The 26,890-nt window shown below is 39.1% G+C and overlaps 1 protein-coding gene across 1 annotated transcript; it reads right to left on the bottom strand.

Moving 5' to 3' along the window:
- LOC145468750 (uncharacterized) lies at window positions 1-26,890 on the bottom strand. The gene is made up of 5 exons (XM_081452449.1): window positions 26,524-26,890; window positions 13,357-15,160; window positions 8,440-8,487; window positions 6,662-6,760; window positions 1-4,624 (listed from the first exon to the last, which is right to left on the bottom strand). Exons 2-5 carry the CDS (start codon window positions 15,135-15,137, stop codon window positions 904-906), a joined length of 5,649 nt encoding a protein of 1,882 aa, XP_081308575.1. The 5' UTR covers window positions 15,138-15,160; window positions 26,524-26,890; the 3' UTR covers window positions 1-903.

Here is a 26,890-nt window from a genome sequence, read left to right as displayed (position 1 = left end):
TCACTTTGATGCGGGGTGATGCAGTCGAGAGTTTTCAAATAGGGCTTGTTTTGAAGCGAAGGTAAAAGGAAACCCAAACAAGACCCATCCGTTGACTTCTACATAGACACACCATTCAAATATCCACTTCATTTGTTAAGCTGGTTATATCTCAAACGAGACAATGTATTTGTATAGACAAAAACCAATAATAATGCAAGATCAGTGATCAAAGTGATCAGTGATTAAAACGTAGTAACGTAAATGAAATCTGAATCGATTCGTCGAAAATTGCATTTCAAACAATATATGAATACTCTGGAAGAGTAACCTGACTTTTAAATCTGAGTCGTAATAGAACAAGAATTGTATCATAAGTAACTGATAGTATAGGCATAAAATATTATATTAATAGGTACTATAATGCGTGCGCTATTTATGAACCAGGTTGGAAATACTGTAATCTTCCGTCAGTTCTGGCTCCTAAAATCAAATTAGAATACCCGCAAAGAATTCAAATAAAGTACCAAAGTACATACCAAAACAGCAAAACCCTTTGGAAAAGATACAAAAGGCAGCACTAATGATGCGGTAGCCACGATCAATAAGACATTTGATTTGACTATTTTGGGCCATTACGTGACTAAAAGGAATGTCCGCTCTACAATACAGTCTAATATAATTGAGTTTTCGAAATCTTGCAATCTAAGCTATGTGCACCTTAATCAAACAAGCTACCGTAAACTACAAATAGTGAAGTCAAATGTTTGTGCAACTTAATAGTCTGGAAAATCAGTCCTACTGTCAGTCCTACACAACTGCGGTTTGGCAAACTTGATTGCTGAATCTCAGTTTATCCATGTAAGCAGCTGTGCAAGGAAAGTGTTAATTACACACGCGAAGCCCTTTACTATACCGCTGAAGTCACCAGAACTTGAATCTATGATACCATCTGTCTCCCTTGCGAGCCTTCTCTTGAATCTCCTTTTGAGCTGCCTGGACATCTTTGACTTTGGACAAAATTTCAGCTTGACGTCTGGCCTCTTCATAATATTCTACCCGCTGCCTCCAACCAGGTTTGGCCTCGTTCTTCTCTGACTCGATAAGTAGATCCAGGTATTGCACCTCTGTCAGTGGGTTGGGTTTCAGGGCAATTTCATCAAGGCGGAAAAGACTTTGTTGGGCTTGGTAAATCATACTCATAACGCGTGAATGCACACCTTGAAGAAACTCCTCAAGTTGGACAATCATGCCCTCCACTCTAGATTTGCCTGAGACAGCTTTTTCATACTTTTTCTTTAGGTCATCTGACGTTCTCGTCTCGGTCACAGTCTCGTACTCAATCAGGTAAGGAAGATTCCTGTGCTCTGACCAGAGGCAATGCATTGTGCAGACTTTACAGTTGCCATCTGGCCCCATGGCGCAGCAGGAGCGCTTATCGCTGTCATTTGCATACGCACAGTCTTTGTGACATGTGAAGTTGCAGCGAAGACAAGTCGTTGTGTGCCTTCCAGTACCTTTGAGGTCAATCTGACGTGCTTTGGGAATGTCCACTGTATATATGAACTTCTTGTTAGTCTCGATTTCCATTTCGTGATGTTGCAGAATGAGCTCTTCCTGTCGCATCTCTTCAATCTTGTTGAGACCCATAGTTATTTGCGGGTTCAGGCCTTCAAGGAGGGTTTGCAACTGCTCACGTTCTTTCAACACCTCTTTGGTGAGTCGAAGACTTACGCTTTCCGATTTGGCAAAGTCGGTAAAGAATCTTTGGAACGAACGAAAGCCCATCTTCCAAAACATTGCATCAAAACTCTCTTCAGTTTCCTCATTTTTCGCAAAAAGGGCTGAGTTGTTGAATTTGAAATATTTCTCGCATGGAATATTTGCTTTCTTAATGGCATCCAGTACAGGTGGGTGCTGGCCATCGGCAAAAGTGAGCATCAGAAAAATGTTTTTGGAGACATCATTTCCAAATATAGACAAAACTGAATCAAAGATGTACTCTTGTGGTGGAGTAAGGCGTGCCAGGGAGGCTTGAGTTACGAAACCAATGCCATCGAGGTGATCGATACCATTTGGCGGAGGTATGGAGAAGAATTCCTTTATCTGATTCGTGATGGCCTTGTCTCGCCTCAATCCTTCCGTGTCGCCAAAACCGGGAGTGTCAACGATGGTGAATTTATATGGAACAGTTGAGCCTTCCATGGGGTGAAACGTGTAAGCGGTGATGCTTTTCGTCTGACTGTTAGCTTGTGATACTCCACTGTCTTCTACGACGAGCTTGAATCGGAAGTGGTCCTTCCACTCTACACCCAACATGTAGTTCACCATGCCATTGATTAGAGTCGTTTTTCCGGCTCCTGTTGCCCCAACGACCATAAGGACCTTCTCAGGGAGCATTCTTGCGACTCGTCTAGGCCTACCGATGGTTTGTCTTGCAATCATGCTGTTCTCCCGTCTCATTATAACTTTCGCCGGAAGTTTGTAGACTGATGGAGACTCAGTTGAGATCTTCTTGGAGGAAAAGACCATAGAATCAGCTAAACGATAGGGAACGAAAAATGCTGTGCCATTTCTTTGTGACGCTTTACAACCTTTGTATGGTCCATTCCTGCCTTCTCTGTGCTGCTTGTGCATCGCATTTCTTGGGTCAATATCCTTAATCTCAGGGCTTTTATCACCATTTGAAGAGGTGGAAGTTGATGTCAAGCTGATTGTGTGAGATACACTGGCACCAATACTTTCGAAATCAGGAGTGTAGTCTTGTTCTTTATCATGGAGTAGATCTGACTCAGTCGAAGAGCCTCCAGTCTGAGGACGAGCAGCAGGTTCTTTGGTAACGATGCGGTCACTGATGTCACTGATAACACTTTTACCAGCCTTACTCTCGCTGTTCACCTTGAACACGTACGCCGTTTTCGTTTCCAGTCCATTCACTGTGATACCATTCTCTGGTCCCTCTGTCTGCGAAGACGTCCATTCTCCGGCGGGTTCTCCACTTGAATCGCTAACAGCAGGTCGAAAGTGTACAGTGTACTTTTGGACAGAGCCTACTCCGATTGGCGATTCCTTCCATTCAAGAGTAATACTTGAGTCACTCGTCTTTTTTGCATAAGGCTTTCCAGGTTTACCAGGAGGCTCAAAATCTGTGGCATGACCATCTTCATACAGATGAATCGTAACAACTTGCTCGTCCGTACTCCTGCGAATGTTGGTGAAGATGAACTTGGTGTTTCCGTCGCGCCCATTTTTATTCAGAAATCCTCTGAAAATTCTTGCTTTAGACTTGATGTCGTTAATTATATCAGGATTTTCAAACCACGGTTGTGCGGCAAGACGTTCTTGCTCCCAACTTCCACTTCGTAGGAAGGCATACATCTGTTCAGCCATGTCGTCTTGATCACTAACTGGCAGCAGGGAAAAGCAAACAACTCGATCGTACTCTAAGGAATCGACCACACTGTCGAGATCTTCCAGTGACAATACCAGCTGAACATCTTTTAGGTATTCCAAGTAAGTGGACAACAGCTTCACCTCTTTCTCTTTTCCACTGATCCAAGATGAGAGGCAGGTCTGATGAAAAGGAGACGAGGCAACTTTGTCAAGGACATCGGTAAGGATCTTTTCTACTTCATCACCACTTCTCACAACCGGTAACAAGCTTGATAGCGTCTTGAGTAAGTTCTTTCTGTACTCCGACACCGCTTTTCCACATCTGGAGATATGCCTTTTCAGACTGGAGAAGATAGAGCACACTTTGTTTTTAAGGAGGTCCGATAGACGCGTTTCGAAATCGTCAAAGCTTGTAATGATATACTGTAATCCATCCGTCACCTGGGAACTAATCTCCCGCACCGGACGTTCAGTGGTCGGGTCCAATGAGCTAAGCGGGTGAAGCCAGACCTTCTTGGGAATTTCTCCTACCTGGGGGTCTTCGTTTGTCTCGAGCGCGCTGTAGGCCATAACTGCATCTTGATAACTCATGGAACTCTTAAAACTGGCCATGGTCTGGTTTCCATAAAATGTGCACTTGAGTTTTTTCAGTTCCTCCGCATCCTTCTCATCTGGACAAAAAGGGACGCTTCCGTCGGCAGCAACGCGAGGTAAGGAGTCGATAGTGAATTTCAGATCATTATCGACATCGACATTTCTTTCTTTCTCGTCGACATCTCGGTCAAAGACGAAAACTCCTTGTGTGCCATATTCAATCCCCGATACAAAGTGTGTGGCTGTTATCTCTTCGTTGATGTCTCTATGCACCTCTTTCTTCACTTGATCCAAGTTAAGTGCGTCAAATTTCGATGTGCTTTCATATTTGAGAGCAACGCGAGCCTGCTTTTTGGAAGACATTTGGTCGAAGATGAAGTTTCCAATACCAGATGGCTTGACCAACCCGGTCATCAAACTCAGTTTTAGGCTAGAATCGACGCCTAACATGGCCATTTTCTCTTCCAAGCTGTGACCTGTTAAGACTTCATACCTGGATTGTGGAGAAGCACGAGACACGGATGAACTCTTGACAATGTCAGATTCCCACAACGTTGGTCCTGGAACCAGATGATGACTTCGGCAATCATAGAGCATCCCCAACTGAAATGATTCCCCAAAACATGGCACCTCGAGGACTTTATCCTCACTCATGTTCCTGCAACATAAATTGATAAACAAGAGAACAAAAATGTTATGCTATCTTACGGACCTTGTGTGTTATTGAGATCTGGATATTTTGACAATTATCAGTTTAGATTTTGGACTTTTGTCGAAATCCAGATAGTTTGTGACACTGAGGTTAGATCAAAAGGATTTGCCAGATACAAATTCGAGACATGCGTTACCGATCTTAGTATTTAGACCTTCTATTAGCTAAGTAGTCGTTTATCACGACGAGAAAAGGTTTATACTATTTTGGCTTTATTTCAGAGTCATAGTTATTTTAGTTAAAATCAAAACAAATGGTCTTCTTATATATCAAGGCTAATAAGGCGCATACACAAAGGCAATGAGCTAGCATGATGTAATCAAAGAAAAGATCTATAACCCTCAAGAGTGCTTCAGAGCTGTATTCAATTCCATATATGTTTTAAGATTTGAGTAGTCTCTCAACTCATTTCGTTGTTACCCTCTACAGTATATGTTTGACATAAAAGTGAGGATGCTGGATATATTATCGTAGAGTTTCAGATCCGGATCCAGAACAATATAACGTCGCGCCGATTATCATACTTGGTTTACTTTGTGTCGTCCAGGCTGATCAAAGTTAGTCAGAAACAACACCGCAATTTTAGACCGCGACAACAATTGGAATCTTAGCTAATCTTCTCCTATACAAAGAGGCATACTACATCAAACCTCAACACAGGACTCAAATCCAGCAGAGTACCGTTTTCTCATGAATATTAGTTTTTGTTTCGTTTCTTCATTGCTATTATTTAAGACCTACCTTGTATACATATGTTCTAGTGTAATGATGGTATGGTTCTTACCGACAATCAAATATAACTCCCAGTTTTGACAATTGTTGTCTGAATTTCGACACAACTGAACGCTCTAGAATTATCTTCCATTCCCGATTTACTAATCACCCATGTAAGTAAATTTCCATATTCCCTCTGTCGTCATACAAACTGAGCAAAAGCTAACATAATAAACAAAATTAATGATCGGATGATAAAGACGAATGGGAAAATCGTGTCGCGAAATTTCTCGCCTCAGCGATCTACTATAGAAAGTAGGGTTTCAAACATTTCAAACTGGCAATATAGAGATAAAGACTTTGCATGCAGTATGCTTTCTGCCTTGAAATTCTACATACTTCGGCTACACTGGATGATGTCTTTAGAAGCTTCCACTCCACAAAGCGCGCAAAATCATGTGTTTAATTCAATTCAATTTTATTTAGTCTACAACCAAGACCGGCTTGGATTAAATTACTGAATTTCTTAGAAACTGAGACACGCTTGGTCAGGTTTCCGGGAATGGAGCGCTTTTCACGTGAAACCGTGACGGCTAGGTCGATGTTCACAAGAGTGAAATTTCTCTTCTTTGGGGTATGTGTTCTTTTTTTCTGCAAAATTTCAGTTCCCCATCCTTAAGGATTTGAGCACCAATCTGGACGCCAAGAACAAATACTGAAATAGCCAGTCATACAACCTAATTTGTCTCCCGGATTTGTCTGTCTTGATTTAAATGCAAATTTCATAATTGGTTTGTACTTCAGACTGTTTAGCAGCTGAATCGTTACTTCTTTAGCTACGAATATTGTCTTTTAGCGATCTTGTTCGTAAGCTTTACTGCATACTGCTTGCTTCAGATCGTCTTTAACTGAATAGCCCATTGTGGTCCGGCATGCATATTAAACTGTTCAGTGATGAAGAGCATCTAAAATATAAAAAAAGCCTTTTTTCCTCTGTATAATTAAACCTCAGTATTGCTCATATAAAGCGAGAAGGTTTTACATGCACTGTTATCCTACAGTTTATCTGATTCCATGTACTCTAGATCAAGAACTGTAATATATTGAACAAATTACTCAAGAATACAGGATAAGACATGCGACTGTGGAATGCATGCATGCATGCATGCATGCATGCATGCAAGCAAGTAAAGCATGAGTAGCGCGTATGTCCTCTCTAGTTTTTTACCGTGTCATACAAGCGGTATCTTACAATCTTTATTTGCTCACCTGAATATCTCAGAAAGTTCAATACTCTTCCAAATGAATTCGCATACGACTACATTCGTATTCTCAGATATGCTGGCGATAATTTCGCTGAAGTACCAACTTTACCAAACACGAGCCGGAAATTTCAAATTGGCATATTGTTCACGTGCCCTAGAGAGTTCTGATTGGTTCCTCCTAGTGATTCACTTCTACTCTCACCAATCGGTGACGCTATCATTGATGGTGACTTACGTCACAATATGGGAATATGCCGGGTTCTCACTTCCTTTGTTTCTGAGAATCGAGTAAACGATTCATGGAAATCAACTCCACTCTACCCTTGACGAAAAGAAGTCAAAAGACAGTGATAAAAAAACTTGACGGTTTCTCCCTTTGCAAGTTTATTTCCCCAGGCTATTTGTCGTTATTCAGTAATTTTTGTTCACTCTCCCTGGCCCTCCCGGAAACAATATTGCCGTTTTGTTATATAACTGGCTGGGCGTATTTTATCATTGTGTCGGGGGGTGGGCAGGGATAAAAAACGACAAAGACCATTTGTCGGCACAAGATGAAGTGTCTTGGATTGTAATTACGGTATAGGTACATTTCGTTCTAGCTCATTAGAGGAAGTCAATTTCCTTGCGAGAAATTAAAGAATACACTGATATCAAACGATGTTCGCTACTGTCGATCATTCAGCTCTAGAAAAGTACTTCTCATTAGCTTCTAATTGACTTACATTATTTGAACCAATAAGAGGCGCCAATAGTTCTTCGTATTTAGTATAACACGTGCATGGCAACACATTGTCTCGACCCTTGGACTTGCACGCAACAAAGTGTGTTCACAGCAAGAGTGTCTGTGTTGTTAATTATTGTTAGTGTCATAAATACGACTTAATTGTTTGATAGAAAGGTCCTTACAATTAAATAAAGATTTTGCGAGGTAATGTTTTATCTGTCTGCGAAAACCGTCAAGGTCTGTAATCTTAGTTTTCAAAAATTAACAAAAATCTATATATTTCTATTTGTTACCCACACTAAAATATTTCTCCCATAATTTAGTTTCCTTGTGGCTAGGATAAGTGGCGTCCTCGGATTTTGACTTGACATGGTCTCCTGGACTCGTGAATTTATTCTCGTAGCCCCAGGTACGAGGACAAGAAGTAATCGGGTGCGGCACAAGCTCACGTGATATTGAAAACGTTCGTAGCTGTTCGTGGGGCCGATTATCATGCTCGGTGTGCTTCGTGTTGCAACCGCTCCTGGGCCCCCGAGGCAATGTTGCGAATGAATTATTCACTCCGGCGCCGAACGAATAGCCAAAACAAACAAACGAACAAACAACAACAAAATAAAATCAGTAATGAAAGCGAATGGGTAAGTGGTAGCAATTTCCTATAATGGAACAATTATTCAAGAATTATTTAATGCAACTTCGGTATACACACAAACAATGAACATTTCCTCTAGGTCTAGTCAGATTCACGCTCCATACAAGCCGTAATTTGTTTTAGATCATTCCCCTCCAGTTTAATTTTTTCCTTATCTGAAAATTCCTAGAAGTTCAACAGATAAGGCGCTCTTTCGCAGGAATACAAACATATGCCGGAAATGTCAAATTTCCATAGTGTTTATGTACCCTACCAATTCAGTGGGGAGGGGGAGGGAGGAACTCGTCTGAATAGGGTAAAGTCTACTTTTTATATTAAATGTCCTCTATAAATGCAAGTCGTCCCGGGGTAAACAATTTGTGAAAGAAAACCACAGTTTATATAGAGAGAAAATTCAAAAACGTACCCACAGTGATGTGAGAACTCTGTGGAAGCACAAGCTTTAGTGATTGTCCTGTTTAAAAAAAAGGGGAAATTTTTCAAACTTCTTAAATTCGTAAGGTAAATCCAGAAGAGACCTGGGAAAGGCCCACAGCCCTATTCCCCCACTTTTTTTTTCAAGAATGTAAGTTTAAAATAGCGAGAAAGTTTCGGCCACCCTCAACTCTCCGAATTTTTGATCTCCCTTCACCCCCCCCCCCCTCCCCCCTCGCCCCTTGTCATCCTTCGACTGAATCCCATCATAATCCCAACACAGTTCTCTCTTTCAAGCCTATGAATAGGGAAGTACTTAATTTATGGGCTTGTCACAAAGGTTCGAGACGCATACGTCTGGGAACAGAAATTAAATAAACTGCTATAACGAGCTATTCTTTTAAATTAATTCCCCAAGTACCCATTTCATTTGGGAATGGTTTTTTACTGTGCAAATTGCTTTATTGTTATTGTGTCTAATCAGAATATGAAATGTTACTTCAAAAGCCATGAATAATAGTGTCTGCTCTATTGATATCAATTCCTAACTATAGGTATCTTTTATTATTACATCCTCTAAGAAAATTTGGTCGCAACTGGGTGAACCCTAGATCATGAATTGAAATGGGTCCTTCATGTTCATTTTCATGGAAACCAATCTCATTTGCAAATGAAAAGTTTTGCACTAGGACTCGTTTTGAATAAGAAGTAAAAGGTAACTCGGAAAATTCCTATTCTACTGTTTTTAATCATTCCTCTGCTGAAGAAATTCTGGCCCAGTTCAGCTGTAGGACAAAACGGTAGGTACTAGGGTCTGGATCGGCTTTGCCTGATAGATGAGAATTGGTCAAACTTTTAACTGTCCCGGTCAGCTAAGAAACGAGACGCTTTAAACGGATAGCTGGAGTCTGCAAAATGTCCTGATAGCTGATAAATGGGCTGAAATTTTACCGTCAGCTGAGAAATGACACGTTTTTAATTGACATCTGTAGTCTGCAAAATTTCCTAATAGCTGATCATGATAGCAGAGACATCTACGAAAATGTAACTGATAACTGAGATTCCAGTTCCTCCATCCAGATCCTCTAGGTTTTTAACCTCTATTCATTACAGATTTTCGATTTCTCATCGAAGAAAATCTGGTTGGTTCCTGATTAATTATAACTACTCGTTGAAAGAAAAAAAAAATTTTGTTAAATGTTAAAGTGGTACTATGATCAAATTTTTACAACTTGATTTTTTAGGTGTATCACATAGAGGTCCATGAAAGAATAAAAACGCCGTTTATCGTTTTCAAATATCTGCATTAGTTCCGGAGATATTTAAGTGTGAAAAATGTGTAAAATATGCAAATAAGATGACTGATGACGTCATACACTCAACCCAATATTATATTAAGTATATAAATAGAGCTATCTCGGTCAATTTACCGCAGAATCCATTGAAACTTGGTAGGCTAATAGTTCTACAGGAAACACACCTAAGGCTATAAAAAATTCTATTCCCATGGCAACTCACTCTTTTCCAGTCCCCACCCCCTTGATATCAATATGTTAGTGATTTTCAGCTTGAAAAACATTAAACGAGGCCAGGAGTTCGAGCTAACGTATTTATATGCCTGCTGGATCGTGCATATGAGACACCATTAGAAAATATCAAAATGGATCGCCAAAGGTGGCCAGAAAAAGCCTTTAATATTGGGGAGGTCTGGAACCCAGTATGTTGCCATGGTAACAAAACTGTTAAGCTCGTATTGTGGAGCACATTTAGTAGAGTCTTACTGCAAAGAATCAAACATTTCTGATACAAATTGGCTGAGATATCTCTCTTCATCATATTTGATCAAAATTTGGTTGAGTGTATAACGTCGTCATTTGGTTAATTTGCATATTTTAAAAACTTGAATATCTCAGGAACGAAAAGAGACATTTGAAAATAGTAAACGGCATTTTTCTTCTCATAAAGACTACTTGTTTATGTTTTGAAATGGCTTAGATAGGAGAGATGCGATTTTCGTCATAGTACCACTTTAAGTTTTCCACTTTTTTCTTCAGACATTTTCGATTTCTCATCGAAGAAAATCTGGCTGGCTACCGGATTAATTGTAACTTTTCTTTGAAATTAAAGAAATGCATGTAATAATCGATATGCAGAGTGCCAATAAAAAATGTTGGGTTTACTTTTTCCATTTCTCATGAAGAAAACCTGGTTGTTTACTTATTACTGATTTCAATTAACTTTTCTTTGAAAGAAAGGAATTTAATAATTACTACGAAAAGTGTGAATATAAAATATTGGATTTTCTAGTTTTTTCTTCAGAGAGTTTCGATTTCTCCGACATCGAAGAACATCTGGTTAGTTACTGATTAAACCCGACTTTTCTTTGCAAGAACAAAATAAAATAATCACTATGAATGATACAAATATAAAATGTTAGGTTTTCCATCAGTTTTTTTTCTTGAGATATTTACTATTTCTACGGAAAAAATCTGCTTGGTTACTGATTTATTATAACTTTCCCTCAAAAGAAAACAAATCGCTATGATAAGTGCAAATATAAAATGTTGGGGTTTTTCGGAGTTTGTTTCCTTCAGACATCTCCGAGTTCTCATCGAAAAAAATCTGCTCGGTTAATACTACTTTAAAAGACTGGATTCAATTATTACCCTGCTCGTCTTAGCCTACTTCATCCTTATTAGGTAAAAACTACGTTTTTGGCTAGCTTGTTCCATTAGAAATTTTCGATTTGTCATCGAAGAAAATCTGTTCAATTAATTTGCTTTCTACTTCTAAACATTGAATTATATTGTTACCGTGACAAAAACTCTGATTATAAAGCGCCAAACATGTTCCAGTTGACATTCTCTTTTTATCATGGAGAAAATCTGAGTTAATTCTATTTTTAAAAATTACGTTTGATTAAGAGCCACTACCTGTAAATATGGAGAACTTTAAGACGGGACGGAAAATTCGAATTTTCTTTTAGCGCGTCAAAAAGACCCTTCTTGTCAGCTTTTTTGGTCAGCGATTTTAGAGAAATCTTGGAGAGTCCGAAATACTGCTCTATCAACCAGGATAGCCGATGTAATTTTTTCCAAATTGAGCATTTTCAGCAGGCCAGTACAAAAAGATCGAAGGAAACTTGCCTTGATTTCATATTCATACAGTTTGTAATTTACGCTTAGCTTTGATCATTGCTCCAAGCTAAATATCATCTTAAAGTAAATACTAAATTTGCTTCAACGGTTCCAACGAGTTCACATTTTGGTGAAATCTAGCTAGAAAAGTTAGGATAGCCGACGTAATTTTTTCTAAATTGAGCATTTTCAGCAGGCCAGTACAGAAAGATGGAAACTCGCCTTGATTTTAGATTCACACAGTTTGTAATTTACGCTTTGATCATTATTCTGAGCTAAATGTCACCTTGAAGTAAATACGTTTTGTATACTTTTTGGCCGTTTGAAAAATACAACCATCACGATTTAATCAATATACCAAATTTCAACTGATTTGAGAGGGTCATGACTCTTCTAGTATACCAATATCTCGACAAATAAAAGATTCTGAAAAAAGACTTATCTATGGGTATACCATATCTAAAAGGTTAGACGATGAAAGACATGTGTATTTTGAACAATTGTGCCATTTTTAAACGACTGAGCGAAAACTTTGATTTTGCAAGCATCTTTGTAAACACAATTATAGCGGAGCTCCGGCGGCCCGAAGGGCCGCCAAGCGGAGCCCCATACTCATATAGGAAAGAAAAGGAAACCCATGAGTTGATTTTCTCATGGTTATCGTGGCTAGCGGTATTGCTCGTGGGCGCGTACGCACGACGACGACGACGACGGTGGAGTTGCCCAACATGGCGGCCATACTCCAAATAATAGGTTGACAGAGAAATGCAGCCTTGGTTTACCGTGTACTTCCTTGATATTGGACATCCATGTTATCATCAATTGACACCTGTCAAAACAAGGTATCCGCTGACCAGTATCACGTGACCATACCGTGGGCTCAAGTTTATAGCTCCTCGAGGTCACGTGTTTTTCTGAAGTTGACCGCTGACCAAGTGCTAGTTATCGATTGGATCGCGGGCTCATATTGGGTTAGCTTGTTGGAAACAGGGCAGGATTGTTCGGAAGCCGTATTACGCTAACCCAGGATTAAAAATTAATCGAATTATAACTTTTTCTTCCATACAAATGCTTTTTGCTGTTTTGTGTTGTGTATATGGTGATTATTAAAACTCAAAACAGAAGGCCAAACAATATACAGAAACCTCACCGCAAATTAAAGTTACCAAACTCAAATCAAAATTCTGCCTTTTTCTGGGTTAGCTTAATCGGGCTTTGAACAACCCGGCCCAGGAGCTACGCTTTTAGGCTGGCCTAAATCTATATATTATTCGAGGGTCTGAACTGTGTCATAACACAAACCTCGTGTATCATACGGAAAAGCAATAGTTTCAATGATACTTCAGAATAAGCCTTGGTTTTAGTTCACAGATTTCTCTAGAAATCGGCCCGAGCAGACATCTGTAAACTTTTGTCTTCCAGTTTGTCTTCCTAAAACAGAGGTTAAATACATGTTTCTATGATTATAAAAAACTGTTCACACGATCATTGTTACTTAACAAAGCGTTTTAGTACCTGAGTATCGCTCGGCCGCAAAACACCGACTAATATAAACTAAACATCAAACTATCAAAAAATCTGCCATATCATCGGTTGAATATCTCTCTCTTCCGTTAAGTTAATTGGAACAAATTCAAGGTTATAATTGATGCACTAGTCACGATGTTCATCTTACGAGCGTTTCACTGTAGGCAGATGAAGAGACGAACTCCTTTATGCATGTTAATTGAGAAATAGTAGCTCGGAAGTAGTCAGCGTTACACTATAATAACTTATCTGGAGTTTCCCAGTTGAATCGAGAGTAAAAATTGTCTTCATCAGGAGACAACTTCTCAAGTGGCTCACTTGGTTTTCTCTCCTCACTTACATCCCCATTTCTGGACAATGTTTGCACCAGTTTCTGACTTTCTTTCTCATTCTTTACTTTGGACAACATTTCAGCACTACTTTTGACTGCTTTAAGGTACTTTATGCGCTGTTTCCATCCAGGTTTGACTCCTCTTTTCTCAGATTCAATAAGCAATTCCAGATACTCTACTTGCGTGAGCGGGTTGGCCGGCTTGAGGGCAATTTCATCCAAACGGTGAAGACTTTCTTGAGCTCTCTTTATCATGTTGAGAACCTCGACGTGGACATTTTGGAGAGATTCTTTAATCGATTCTATCATTTGTTTACTACTGGCCTTTAGTTGAACAGCTTTCTGATATTTCTCTTTCAAGTGTTCTGCTGTTCTCGTCTCGGTGATCGTTTTATACTCGATCAGATACGGGGAATTCTTGTGATCTGACCACTTGCATTTCCCTGGGCATATTCTGCAGTTGCCGTCTTCATCCATCGCGGAACATTTATGCTTTACCGCGTCATCAGTAATTGGACAATAGGTATGACATGTTGTATGGCAACACTCACAAGTAGTGGTGTGTAGTCCAGTTTCTTTAAGGCGAGTGCGACATGGTTCCGTCACTTCAACTGTGTACGTGAACTCCTTGTTGGTTTCAATCTCCTTCTCGTGTTGTTTCAGCACAATTTCTTCTTGCCGCATCTCTTCAATTTTATTCAGACCAAGAGTAATTTGGTCATTTAGGCCCTCTATTAGCACATGCAGCTGTTCTCGTTCATTCAGGACCTCTCGGGTGAGCCTAAGGCTGACAGGCTCTGCTATTGGGAATTGCTCAAAAAAATTCTTAAAAGAGTGCAAACACATCTCCCAAAACATTTCATCAAAATTTGTTTTGGATTCTTTGGAGTGATTTTCAACGAAAAGAGCTGAGTTGTTGAACTTAAAATGCTTCTCACTATGGTTTGGGATATTGGCTTCTTTGATTGCCTCCAAAACAGGAGGGGGTTGGCCATCTGCAAAGGTGATCATCATGAAAATGTTGTTGGAGACGTCTTTTCCAAATATCGACAGGATAGAATCAAATATGTACTTCTGTGTTGAGGTGAGACGTGCCTGAGAGGCCTGGACAACAAAACCGATGCCATCGAGGTGATCGATTCCATCTGGGTAGGGGATGGAAAAGAACTCCTTTATCTGTTCTGTGATCTTCTTATCTCTTCTTAATCCTTCCGTTCCACCAAACCCCGGAGTGTCGATAATGGTAAATGTGTACGGCACAGCTGAACCTTTCATGGGAAGAAATGTATAAGCAGTGATATCCTGAGTCTGGCTGTAAGCTTGGGTTGCTTTTGTTTCTTCTATAGTGACCTTAAATCGGAACTCATCTTTCCATTTCACTCCCAGGATGTAGTTAACCATGCCACTGATTAAAGTCGTCTTACCAGCTCCTGTTTCTCCTACAACCATAAAAACCTTCTCGGTTTCTCCACGCCCGATTTGATAAGGCTTACCTATACTTTGTCTTACAATCATGCCTTCTGTGCGTCTCATCTCCTCTCTCATATGAAGCTTGTAAATTGATGGAGAACCGCCTTTAAGCCTCTCGGACGTATAAGTCATAGATTCAGCAAGACGAAGGTTAGAGTTACTCGACGCGTTGGGATGCGCGATTGCAGCTTTTTTCACTAGTGTGAGTTTGTAGTCAGAAGTCATCTCGCTCGCCGGTCGTCGGTAGTCTGGTGAAAAATAGGAACCAGTTTAACTGAGGGAAAACCGAGCAAAAGCAGTTGTGGATATGAGTAGGTCAATGGACAAGTATTGTTGTATTGATTACATAATTTTCAGTGGCGGATCCAGACCTTGAGCTAAGGTGGGGAGAGGGAAAGGGGTGTTTTTGTTTTGCTTGCCCTGTCGGCTTTTCTTCCTTCCGTGATATTCTTCTTTTTTTTTTTTACTCAAAATATGGGGGACCCGAGTCCCCTTCCCTAGATCCGCCACTGATTTTGATCACTCTCGAAAGTTCGCTTGTTCACTTCTGTATTCTATGCAGCTCGACCAGAGTGAACATTTCTTCACGGAAGGTATACAAGTCAGCATCCACTATCGAGTAAACGTACTCTACAATTTAAGTGATGCATAGACAAATTAACATCCAAGAGACTGTGTAGATCTACTTTTTGCGAGAGAGATTTACTGTCCAATCCTGTTAAACACAAGCCATGTTAAACACGCATGTTGGCTGGTAATGTAAGTACAGTTTTATTTTGCTTCTAGAAACGAGATGTAAACAATCGAATCAAAACTTGAAATAGATATAAATTGTACCTGTCTACAATCCTTTTGAATATATCTGCATTGCTAGTGAAATTAACACAAAGAATTGCCGAGATAGGAATAAACTCATGTGATTTCCATTTCCAAGAAAGAAAGTTATTCGTTATTTTTATTGTCTACATTACAATCTGCACTATCCTTTTTATTTCGTTGTTATAGTTGACTAAAGGTACACTTTTTAACAGGTGGTAGGTATGATACAAAAGTTAGGGATTTCAAACATTAATTGCTAACTTATCCGATGAAAAGAGATGTAGCGGGTCTACTGTGGGTATGTGAAAGGGGTTTAAAGCTCTAAGCTACATGTATGTAACAGGGTACCTTTTCTGGAAAAAACACTATACAAAATGGGAAAGGATTTGTACCTTGGGCCAGAGCCTCCTTGTGTAAAACTTTGCTGTACCTTCCCTCTCCCCCTGGGTATAGTTATATGAAGAAAATTGATATTGTAAATAAAAACATTCCATCCACTTTGGGGTCAAGGTCGACACAAAATTGAACATTTTTTGGTACAAGATTTAGCAAGGGGTTTTCATGGCAGAGTATTATTTTTTTCAAGTAGTCCTTTCTGGGACGGAGGGATGCTGAAAACTGTCTGAAGTGATTCTTATAATATTTCAAGAAATGCTTTCCTCTCTAGTCCCATTTCCCAGCTAGCTAAAATCAAATTTTTTACGTTTGCTATTGTATGAAGTAAACAAGAGTTTGGCAATATCCGTGTCCCACCAAAGTAAAATTGTGCAAAATATTCTTGGTATTATCAAGATGATTGTCTTAAAATTGTAAATGTCAAAACCGTGTGATACACTTTCTGCATAATTGTAATATAGCCGTTTCATATAACCAACTCCTCTGACTGGGCGTCAATTTGGAACTAGTAAATATGGTGAATTCTCATTTAATGGCTTCATTGTGCAACAGATTGTAGAAGTTATTTGACACTATTCTCCGAGGGGAGAGCTAGGAACTGTGATGACATGTACAATAACAATGCTCCAGAGGGCCAATCAAAATAATATATTCCATTTTAAAATTTATAAGCAGGCTATATAAACCGCCTGTAATTTATTTTTTTGTCTACTTACCTAGTTACAATGTACATGTACTACTTGCGTTTTAAAAAAGTCATTTCAAGCATTATTCAAGTACTTTCCCAAAGAAGTTATCTTGAATTCAGTAATTTACTATTGACTATCTGAATTTACATTTACGTCTCAAAGAGAGCCTCAACCTCCAAAAATCTTAGTCCAAGATTGACAATGTCCGCATATACAATGTAAATGTAAGCCAAGAAGTGCACTTAATTGGTCCTCACTTGTTGTTAGCACAAGTTGTTAAGGCAAGGGACGAAGAAGATTGATAAACGCCCAGTTAGTGTCCATGCATATGCTGTCATCGTATAAATACCTTTAGAGAGTACCATTCTTTCAATTATTTACCAACGTGCACAAAATTACTATTTTTTTAATCAGGACTTCCAACTTCATTTATCTCTTAATAATAATAAGCATCTTTTTCACAAGTCGCTGATCACAACCATAATACGAACAACTCAAAATAGATTTTTTCGCCTTGATTTAAGCTAAGGTTAACAACTGAAAGATGCTTTTTTAAGCTTCAGACAATTAGATGTAAATACTCAAGGAACCATTGAAAAAAAAAATTCAACAACACACAAAATTGGAGAAGCGAACTTTTGAATCGTTTTTTCTCCTAGCTTGAAAGTATGTTTATATCTCTTTATGGTTTAGTCTAGCAGTAGTATTTTTAGACCTGGTGCTAACAAAACAAATTCTCATGCACTATTTGAAACCGCGTTAAACAAGCATGGAATTTTAGCTTGAAATTGCATTATAGTAAGTAAAATGTGTGTTTTCTGACAATGTTCGTTCAACAAGTACGTGATGGGAACGCACGATGCGTATTTATTTACTTCGACTTCCTTAATTTATTTATTTAGACCAACAATTTCCGCTCAGGTGCCAAATCTGAAACTTGTTTCGTTTATAAATCAGGTTCAAATTGGGTGCTTTCTTCTCTTTTCTTTGTTACCTTTGAATTAAAAAAGAAATGCTTCTTCTTGAAACGGTCATTCTAATTTTACTTGTTAATAATCTTCTGTTATAAAAAAAAAAACAGAAAAAAAAAAAGATTAAAAAAGAGCCTCAGAAGTTAAATTAAATTGTACTTTGACACTCGCTCATTAGATCACATCATTCGTTTTTATTCATATTTGTATCTTATTTATCTCATGCATTTTACCCCCCACATTCTTTCGCTTTTCACACGTCTTTACTTTATATCTGTATATAAGCCTTACGCGGAATATTTTTTCTTATCCCTGATGATGCCGTTGATCGGCGAAAGCTTGGATATTTTAAAAGATTTTAACATCATTTTACAGTAGTGTAAGGCCTCACTTGAACTTTTACCACTTTCAATGTGTAAACTGTTTAACGTTTTACTCGTGAGGTTCGATTTATTTGGGGAGATTACTTCAAAAGTTAAGCCTAGAAAATATCGATTTTCTTCTCTGATACCAGACTTGGATAACTCGATGTCTGATTCTCAAAGAAACCCAGTTTTGAAGCAATGTTTCCATAAGGTATTTACAACAAAATGTGGCCATGGAGTCGAACTTTGTTCGCTTCCAAGAAACTCGATAAAAGCGATACTCAAGGGAAATGACTGAAGCTGGAAATAAACCCGAGTTTCGAAGCAGGTAAGCTCTTTGTTGCGACAACTTTTGAAACACTGAAATCGTACAGTTTATGCATATTTTTGCCCATAAAAGACTACACTTTTTGTCTGTAGAGACTAGAGTTTTCAATTAGGTCGCAAAGTTTTAAAAATTAGTTCCTAAATGAATGCCATTTTCAGCCATTATTTTCCTACAAAAGATGACCAGTCCTTAAAATGTCAAACAAATTTTGTCAGGTTTTGAATGTTAATTAGACAAAAATCGCTCTTTTCCTGTGGATTCCTAGAAATAAAATCTACCAAAAAATCTTTGATCATTATATTGGCTTCTTTCTGAAACCAAAACGGTAAATTTAAAAGAAAGCCATCATCCATGCTCCGCTGTTTTAGTTCCATTGTTTGGATGGTTGATTTGAAAGGCTCTCCCGTCAAAACAGTCCTGTACGGGTTCGCAAATGATCCCGGACCACAAATGATCCCCAAATTGAACCGCAAATGATCCCGGACCGGAAATGATCCCCATATTGAACCGCAAATGATCCCGATCAAAAAATAAGGAATGGCATGGATTCATATCAGAAGAAGGCGAGAACATGTACAAAAATTATGAACCAAAAAACATGTTTTATCATTTTACAAAAAAATATCCCACAGGTTGCTGTTTTGTTCTTTGAAGGGTACAGATCGTTTTCACTGTCACGCAATAAAAAAAAAAATAATAAATCGAAAACCAACCAATGGAAAAAGTTAAGAAATTGTGATGTACGCTATAGAAGATAACTAAATAAAACACTTCTCCAAGTTTTAGGCCTGTGCGTTTCCCCAAACTTCAGATATTCGTCGTAAATGTTTCCCAGAAATTTACAGAGCCCAGTAAGAAAACGCCATGTTTGCATGTGTATATCCGTGGTACACCAATATGGCGGCCGGAATATAGTGTAAACATCTGGAACTTACTTTGGCTTTCTAGGCGACTGATTATCAGAACTAAACAAACAAGCATTTACATAAGCACTTTTCCTAATGCTCTAACTTCTAAAAAGGCTCAAAATCATATATAAGTATATATTTTTCAACAAACTCGATCGTAGCCTTGTGTCACGCAACCTCCATAACCCTGAAATTCAAAATGCTCTGGTTTCCAAACGAAGCACGCTAATTGTAAACAAATATAAATATACCGCCTCTTATGCCTGATGAGGATAAAAACACGTCACGTGAAAACGATCTATTGAATTAGAAGTCTTAGAAAAACACATACTTGTAAACATTCTCGAAATCCCGGTGGCGATAGTAACAAACATCTATCAAACAGTTAATTGTCGAAACGAAGTGCAAGCCTTGGCCTTGCTAGCGCTTGCATGGTCATGAAGCTGAACTTCATAACTATAGCTTGGAATTTTGGCTTCTTATAATACTCAAGTAGTCATTTCCGAGGAATTAAAGCCAAAATACGACCAAGGAAAAAGTTTCCAGTGCTACACACTAGGTGTTTTACAGTTTAGCGTTCAGAATAGACGAACACTAACAAGAAGATCTTTAAGATCTTACAACCGCGCTTTTAAAATTTACTGTTTTGGTAGCATGAGTGACCCGAAAAAAAAGAATAAAAACGGAAAAAAAAAAAAAAAAACCATCGGTTTTGAACCAATTTCCAGCAAATTTGGTACACCGGAAGCTGAGAATATTACTCTATTTCCGGCCATCATTTTTCAGCTCTTTTCGTCATATCCCCCCCTCGGGAGGGTTTTGTAAAGTTAGCGAATTAGCATGCAAGCCACCGCAATGGTGATTGCTGTCGGCGAAATGTTTATTTGCTAAAAAATTGCGGCCAAATCTTTCGGAGATGGAAGTCAGGACATTTGTAAGGATACATAAAGTAATTTGGGACCAGTTGCTGACTTGTAAGGCTGAAATTATCCAGAAGTAAGGGTTTTTTTTAACTTGAACGTAACGAAGGCCACGCGGTGAATAAATTATCGGTTCTTCTCACTGTCTCGTTCTGTTTTTTGTTTCGTTCTCTTTTGGAGCCCGCCGAGGTCATTTTTTCGTCTAAATAACCTGAGAAAAGTTCGAAAAAGATGTTCCTCTTCAATTTTCAGCTCTCAGGCAATAATCCTGGATTTTTTTGACCGAAACGTAGGTTCATGTTATGTTATATTTCGGTGGCTATGGGCGACCGTCGCTTCCTTTGTCGACTCAAGCAATGAAGCGAGGTATCAAAAAAAATCTTATAATATTTAGTTCTGGTCTTGTTCGATTTCGTTGAAATTTTAATATGATGAAGCTGGATTGTTACGAAATAGATTTTACTACTGCCGATATGAAGTAGCTATTAACGCTAAAGTGATATATCGCTTCGAAGTCAGGGTTTTGAAGAGATTTTTTTGCAAAGCGTGAGTTCGGCGTGACTTTGTAATCTGAGATTTTTGTTGACCCTGAAGAAACAAGGTTTGGCGAATAAACATTACAGACTGCGTAATTCAAAGTTGGCCGAGTCGAGGTCTCCGTCTGGTCTCCGACAAAAAACAAGAAGATCTGTTAGATATTATAACCGCGCTTTTAAAATTTAACTGTTCGCTTAGCACTACCGTCGGAACGCAGTGCACATTCCAAAGCAGTCATTGATGATTCTTTTCTTACTGTAGATATCACATCACTTGATCAACACAAACTGTATTATTGCACCATCAGTGGTAGCCATTGACAAATCTCCGATGACGTAATGGTCTTAATCTTTGTAGAACTTTCTTCGGGATTTGTATGGGCATGAGCGATATGAATGACACGATAATAACACTATTAACGACAGCTTTCTTTCTTAAAAGTCATGATTAAATTTAATTGGTGTTTTCCACGAGTAAAGGGCTAGAAAAGTAGTCACACAAGTCATATAATTTAATAATAAAACTCTATCCCGACCGATGTATCGAATTTGGTCACTCCAGTGACCACAGATTGAAAACGTGACAGAAAATTGGCGTTACTTTCGATTCTCACAAATTTGGACAGTGGGATGATCTCATCATTAGCCAATTATAGGCCATCTTTCAGCTCTTTTCGTCATATCCCTCCCTCGGGAGAATTTTGTCAAGTTAGCTAATTTAGTATGCAAGCCACCGTAATGGCGGTCACCGTCGACGAAATGTTTATTTGCTCAAATTGGGGCAAAATCTTTCGGAGATGGAAATCAGGACCTTTGTAAGGATATAGAAAGTAATTTGGGGCCGGTTGCTGGCTTCTAAGACTGAATTTATCCAGAAGTAAGCTATATTTTCGTTTTCGTGCCGAAAGCCACGCGATGAAATGTTATCGGCTTGTTCTGCTGTCTTGTTCTGTTTTTCTCTTGGTCTTTTTTGTAGCCCGCCGAGGCCAGTCTTTCGTCTAAATCAGTTGAAAAAAGTTCGAAAAAGATGTTCCCATTCAAGTTTAAGCTCTCAGACGATAATTGTGGAGATTTTTGGCCGAAACGTTCGGCTTTGTTATGTTCGTGTTTTTCGGTTGCTATGGGCGACCGTGGCTTCCTTTGTTAGGTCAAGCCTGGGGAGTGAGGTCACAAGAAAATTCTAATTAATTCTGGTTCTGTTCGATTTCGCTGAAATTTTAACACGATAAAACTGGATTGTTAACGAATAGATTTACCGTCTGCCAATGTGTGGTAGCTATTAACGCTGAAGTGTTATATCGCTTCGAAGTCAGGGTTTTGAAGAGATTTTTTTGCAACGTGTGGGTTTGGCGTGGTTTTGTAACCGGAGGTTTTTGTTGACCCCGAAGGAAAAAATATCCGGAAAAGGTCATTTCATGGACGATTCAAAGGAATATAAATATGTATATGTTCCGAGCTAAATTTCTGGTGAAAAAATATAATTTTTGACGAACGCTGGGTTTTTAATTTTTTTCCCGCGAAAGTCAGTATCGGAGATGAGATTTATTAATGTTTCAACAGCTTTTGGCGAGTAAACATCACAGGTTGCGTGACTCAAAATTTGGCCGAGTGGAAGCTTGGGCCTGGTCGCAGACAAATCTGCGAAAAAAAAAAACCACGCGTAAACCATGAACCGCGCTCGGCTCATAGTCGCGCGGTTAAAAAAACCACGGGTAAACCATGAACCGCGCTCGGCCCATGGCCGCGCGGTTAAAAAAAAATAAACCACGTGTAGAAAACAGGGCTGAATAACGTCTGCGCATGTGCCAGAGGTCAGCACAACAAAATCAAATTTCGGCGCGAACGTGATGTGTGGTTCTTTCGTGTTCAGTTGAATGACGACAAGAAGGGAGCAGAAATTTTTCCATATTTTGGCACCTAAACGCAAATATCCTCTTTTTATGCTTTGAAAAATGACAATTTGAACAATTCGAAGTTTTTGTTCCCAAAGAAATGCCGAGAAATACAAGAAAACTTGTAGTTAACGCGGTAAATATTTAGAGCTTTGCATTCAAACGCCACGATTCAGCGTCGTTTCGATTGACAGTCGTTTGCTTCGTTTGAGAGACAATTGATGTTTGGGGACATTGACGGCAACACGAGAGTTTGGAAAAGTGTCACCAGACGTGAGCATTACGATCTTAGTTTGTTTTGTAATCAAAATGGCACCTTTCTTTAGCGAGTCGTAAAATTTATTTTAACACAAACGCTGTGGTATGGAATTGCTGTCGTAAAACTTGTATGGTCAGCACCTGCATGCACTTCTAAGCTTACTCGCAAGACTTAAAGCTCAAAAAATGCTTTCTCCAGGAACGTATATTGTTGGCTACATGTACCTATACAACTGTAGAGTACTTTTATGTACAGAGTTTGCTTATCTTAATCGATCAATATATTTCATTATCTAAATGAAACACATGTTATTGCCCAAATTATGTGGGATGCTGTTAATCGTTTTAAACCATGAAAACAGTTCAAACGCTGCATCGTTTGGGGCCATTGCCAAAAACGCTCCACTTGTCCCATGGTAATGACTGTCAAACACAGTTATTCCATTCTGTGTAGGGATGAATGCCACGGTTTTGTCATTTATAATGAAGATACATGCTGTCTTGGTATTGTTCAGCTGGGCTTGGTTTAAGTGGTAGGCAGGCTTGCTGCTGGAGTCTGCTCTCTGATGATACTGACTGGCAACTCTGCAGAGACTTCAAGGCTATCAAGGGCTTTTGTCTGCTCCATTTTAGTTGCTGCTTTCTGCACACCATACAGCTGCCCACCACTGTTTTCATAGTATTTAAACATAGCGGTCTGGCACTAGCTACAAAATATAATGTATAATGTATAATGTATAATGTATATTAAAAGCTTTTCTACTGCATCTGCATATGCGTAAACACTCATTCGAATAGAAGAACCATTTCTAATTATTTATAACTATTTTTTAAACATTAATTAATGCAGTGGGGGATGATGTGGAGGGAATGTTTAATCAGATTGATCATTTCATTTTAGAATATTCAAATTTACTCATCTGTCGTACCTGCATGTTTCCTCTTGTTGCAGTGCCTCCTCAGAGTTATTTAGTTTTAATTAGTAAATACAATTATACAAACAGTATACTTTATCCTACAGGAATAGTAAATTTGTTGGAACTTCTACATGTATACCTGAAGATGTTATTTCCTTATTTTCCAGTGTTTTCCCAAGTTGACTGACCATGCTTTGCGAAGCATTCTCCTAAGAAGATTCATACCAAAACATTGTTTCCATGTTGTTATTACTGACAATTTTTATAATTAGAAATTGATTATTATCACATTTAATTATTATATGTACATGTACCTGTCTGCCATCAGGCGACTGCACACTGGTTGGAGAGGAGGTTGACGGTTCACTGTTTCTCTGAAATGTAAGGAGCAGATACATGATAAAATATTTTGGTATAGTTCTGGAACGATTTTTTGTGATAAGAAAGTAGCAAATATGCAGTATTGTTTTGGTGGGCAGAATTGGCAAATAAACAAACGAACAAAATATGGCTCCAGCCTATTTTGTGTGTGTGCGCGCGTGGACTTTGTGGGACTGGTATTTCAGTTTCAGGGGCGTCAAATATTAGTTATATGTTGTATAATCATCTCAATGTTGCATTAGACGAAAACAAGCACTTCACTTACTTGTACTGGTGGAACATAGTCTGGTTCACTGGAGAAAACACTATCAGCAATCATGAACACTTATTACACCATCGGGTTCCGGGCCGGTAAGTAGAAACGTTAGCTCCTACCCGATCAAAGAGACGGTAAAACCGCCTGGGGACTTTTCTTTTCGACAGCTCAGTGGAGTGCTCCAAGAGTGGAGACGAGCAATATTCATTCGCTTCCCGAGTGGCTCTCATCCAATGCCGAGTACAGGTCCAGCAATTTAAAATTCCCGTCCACGAACCGAGGAATGGCCTCGTCAAACTGCCTCAATCGACCTTGGCATGTTTCTCCAGCTCGTGTTCGCTTAACAAACCAGAAAGTCCGCTCATTTGGTTTTGCATGTGCCCCAAAGAACAATAGAATGGACTTAAATAAAATCCAAAACACGGCGAAAGATGTCATCTCCGAAGTCCTCGTTAAATCTATCGTGTTCACACGCTGTTTTCACCAATTGTACAAACTTTAAACCCCTGTGTACAAAAAGGTATGTGCCGGCCAATGGTCGAGGGAACTAGTGTAAAGATTTCTTTCTACCGTTTTTAGTTTGGCTCTACTTTTTCACCATAAACCGGGCGCTATACGAAACTTTTTGAAAACGCCGCCATTTTTTCGAGGTTTGTTATGGTGCCCAGGCCGTTCGCGGCAGCGCGAGCCATGAGATCTCGCACATGCGCAGACGTTATTCAGCCCTGTTCGTGTAGAACATGAACCACGCTCGGCCCATGGCCGCGCGGTTAATAAACCACGGGTAGAACATGAACCGCGCTCGGCCCATGGCCGCGCGGTTAATAAGAGTTAATCTTCTTTTATTCTGCGAACAACAGAACACTCGAACCACAACAACTTGCTCAAAGGGCACGTGTTAACAATCGGGGGGAATTGGTAAATCCCCCTCTTAGAACTAACTGTCATGTGATAACGCAAGAATGTTCTAGAAATGTCACGTAAGGAATGTTGAGGGTCACTACAACAGAGTGATGAAGCGTTGTAGGCTTGTGGGTCTACTCAGGTGACAGCGTCTTCTGTAATAGTTGCTTCATGGTTAGATTTTAGTTTAAAACTTTAGATGAGTGGCGTTAATGGCTGATAAAATGTGATTTAACTATAACACCGAATACAATGTTTAACAAAGGACGATATGTAGCGTATGTTGCACTGATCATAATTTTACTGAGAATTGCAAAGAAATGCAAGCCAAGTCGTGTTTTGATGATTGAGTGGTGATATTCATAACATCGTAGTTTGCAACATAATTTAGTCGAAAGTATGAAAAAAAAGCAAGTTGTAAGCCATTATAATTATAAGATGGCTTTAATAAAAGCATCGGTATTCACGTATGCTAATTCCCTATCCACACCATCCCACCATCCATGCCATTCCTTATTTTTTAGTCGGGATCATTTGCGGTCCCTATCTGGGATCATTTCCGGTTCGGGATCATTTGCGGTCCAATTTGGGAATTATTTGCTTTTAGGGATCATTTGCGGACCCGTACAGTCCTTGAAATGACTATATTCATTGTACGGTGTAACTTTTTGATCAGTTCATGATTAATTCAAGTATGAGGTGAATTCAAGTAAAATGTACAAGTTCTACACTAGAATTTGTTGTTTACCTAGCTGTGAACAATCATGATCGCGGCAGCAAACACAATTGAATGGAATAAATTAACGATATCAGCAGACGATACTACAAATTAAAGTCTTCTTACATTACAATGATCTTGCTTACAACTAGACTGCGGTGGTTAATGCTTAAAGCAAAGAAATAACATTCCCAGGGAAGGTTATGGCATGGCCATCAACATGGACAGATTCAGTCTTCAACTCATCTGTTTTCGTTTCAACCTCCTTTTACAAGTAACATTTATGCCTTATGTCATGCGACATGCAAAAGCCATCGTATTTCTACGTTTTGTTGTAATTAACTGATTCCCTACCTGTACAGTAAGACGTCGTTACCAGGTTCAATTTCCTTGCGAGAAAACAATGATCTCTAAGACAGTCCTATCGATCGTTCAGACAATTACAAGCTTTACGGCCCAAGCAACCAGACGGTAAATCAAAACCACTGATGTGCTCAAGAGTGACTGGCCCCGAAATTAACTCTATTCTTTGAACCAATAAGAGGCGCTGATAGCTTTACGTCAACATTATAGCACGTGCATGCCAACACGTTCGGTCCTCATTCGGAATTCCACGCTGTTTGCTCTTGGGAGAAGAAAGGAGATACACAGGAAGAACGACTTATCAATCTGTATGGCTAGTCGAATTGTTCGAGCAAAATTTTTTCGAAGAATTGCAGAC

This window comes from Orbicella franksi, chromosome 14 (assembly GCF_964199315.1).
Source record: "Orbicella franksi chromosome 14, jaOrbFran1.1, whole genome shotgun sequence".
Lineage (NCBI taxonomy): Eukaryota > Metazoa > Cnidaria > Anthozoa > Scleractinia > Merulinidae > Orbicella > Orbicella franksi.
Note: the sequence above shows the minus strand (reverse complement) of the source record. Positions and strands in the feature narration are given on the sequence as shown.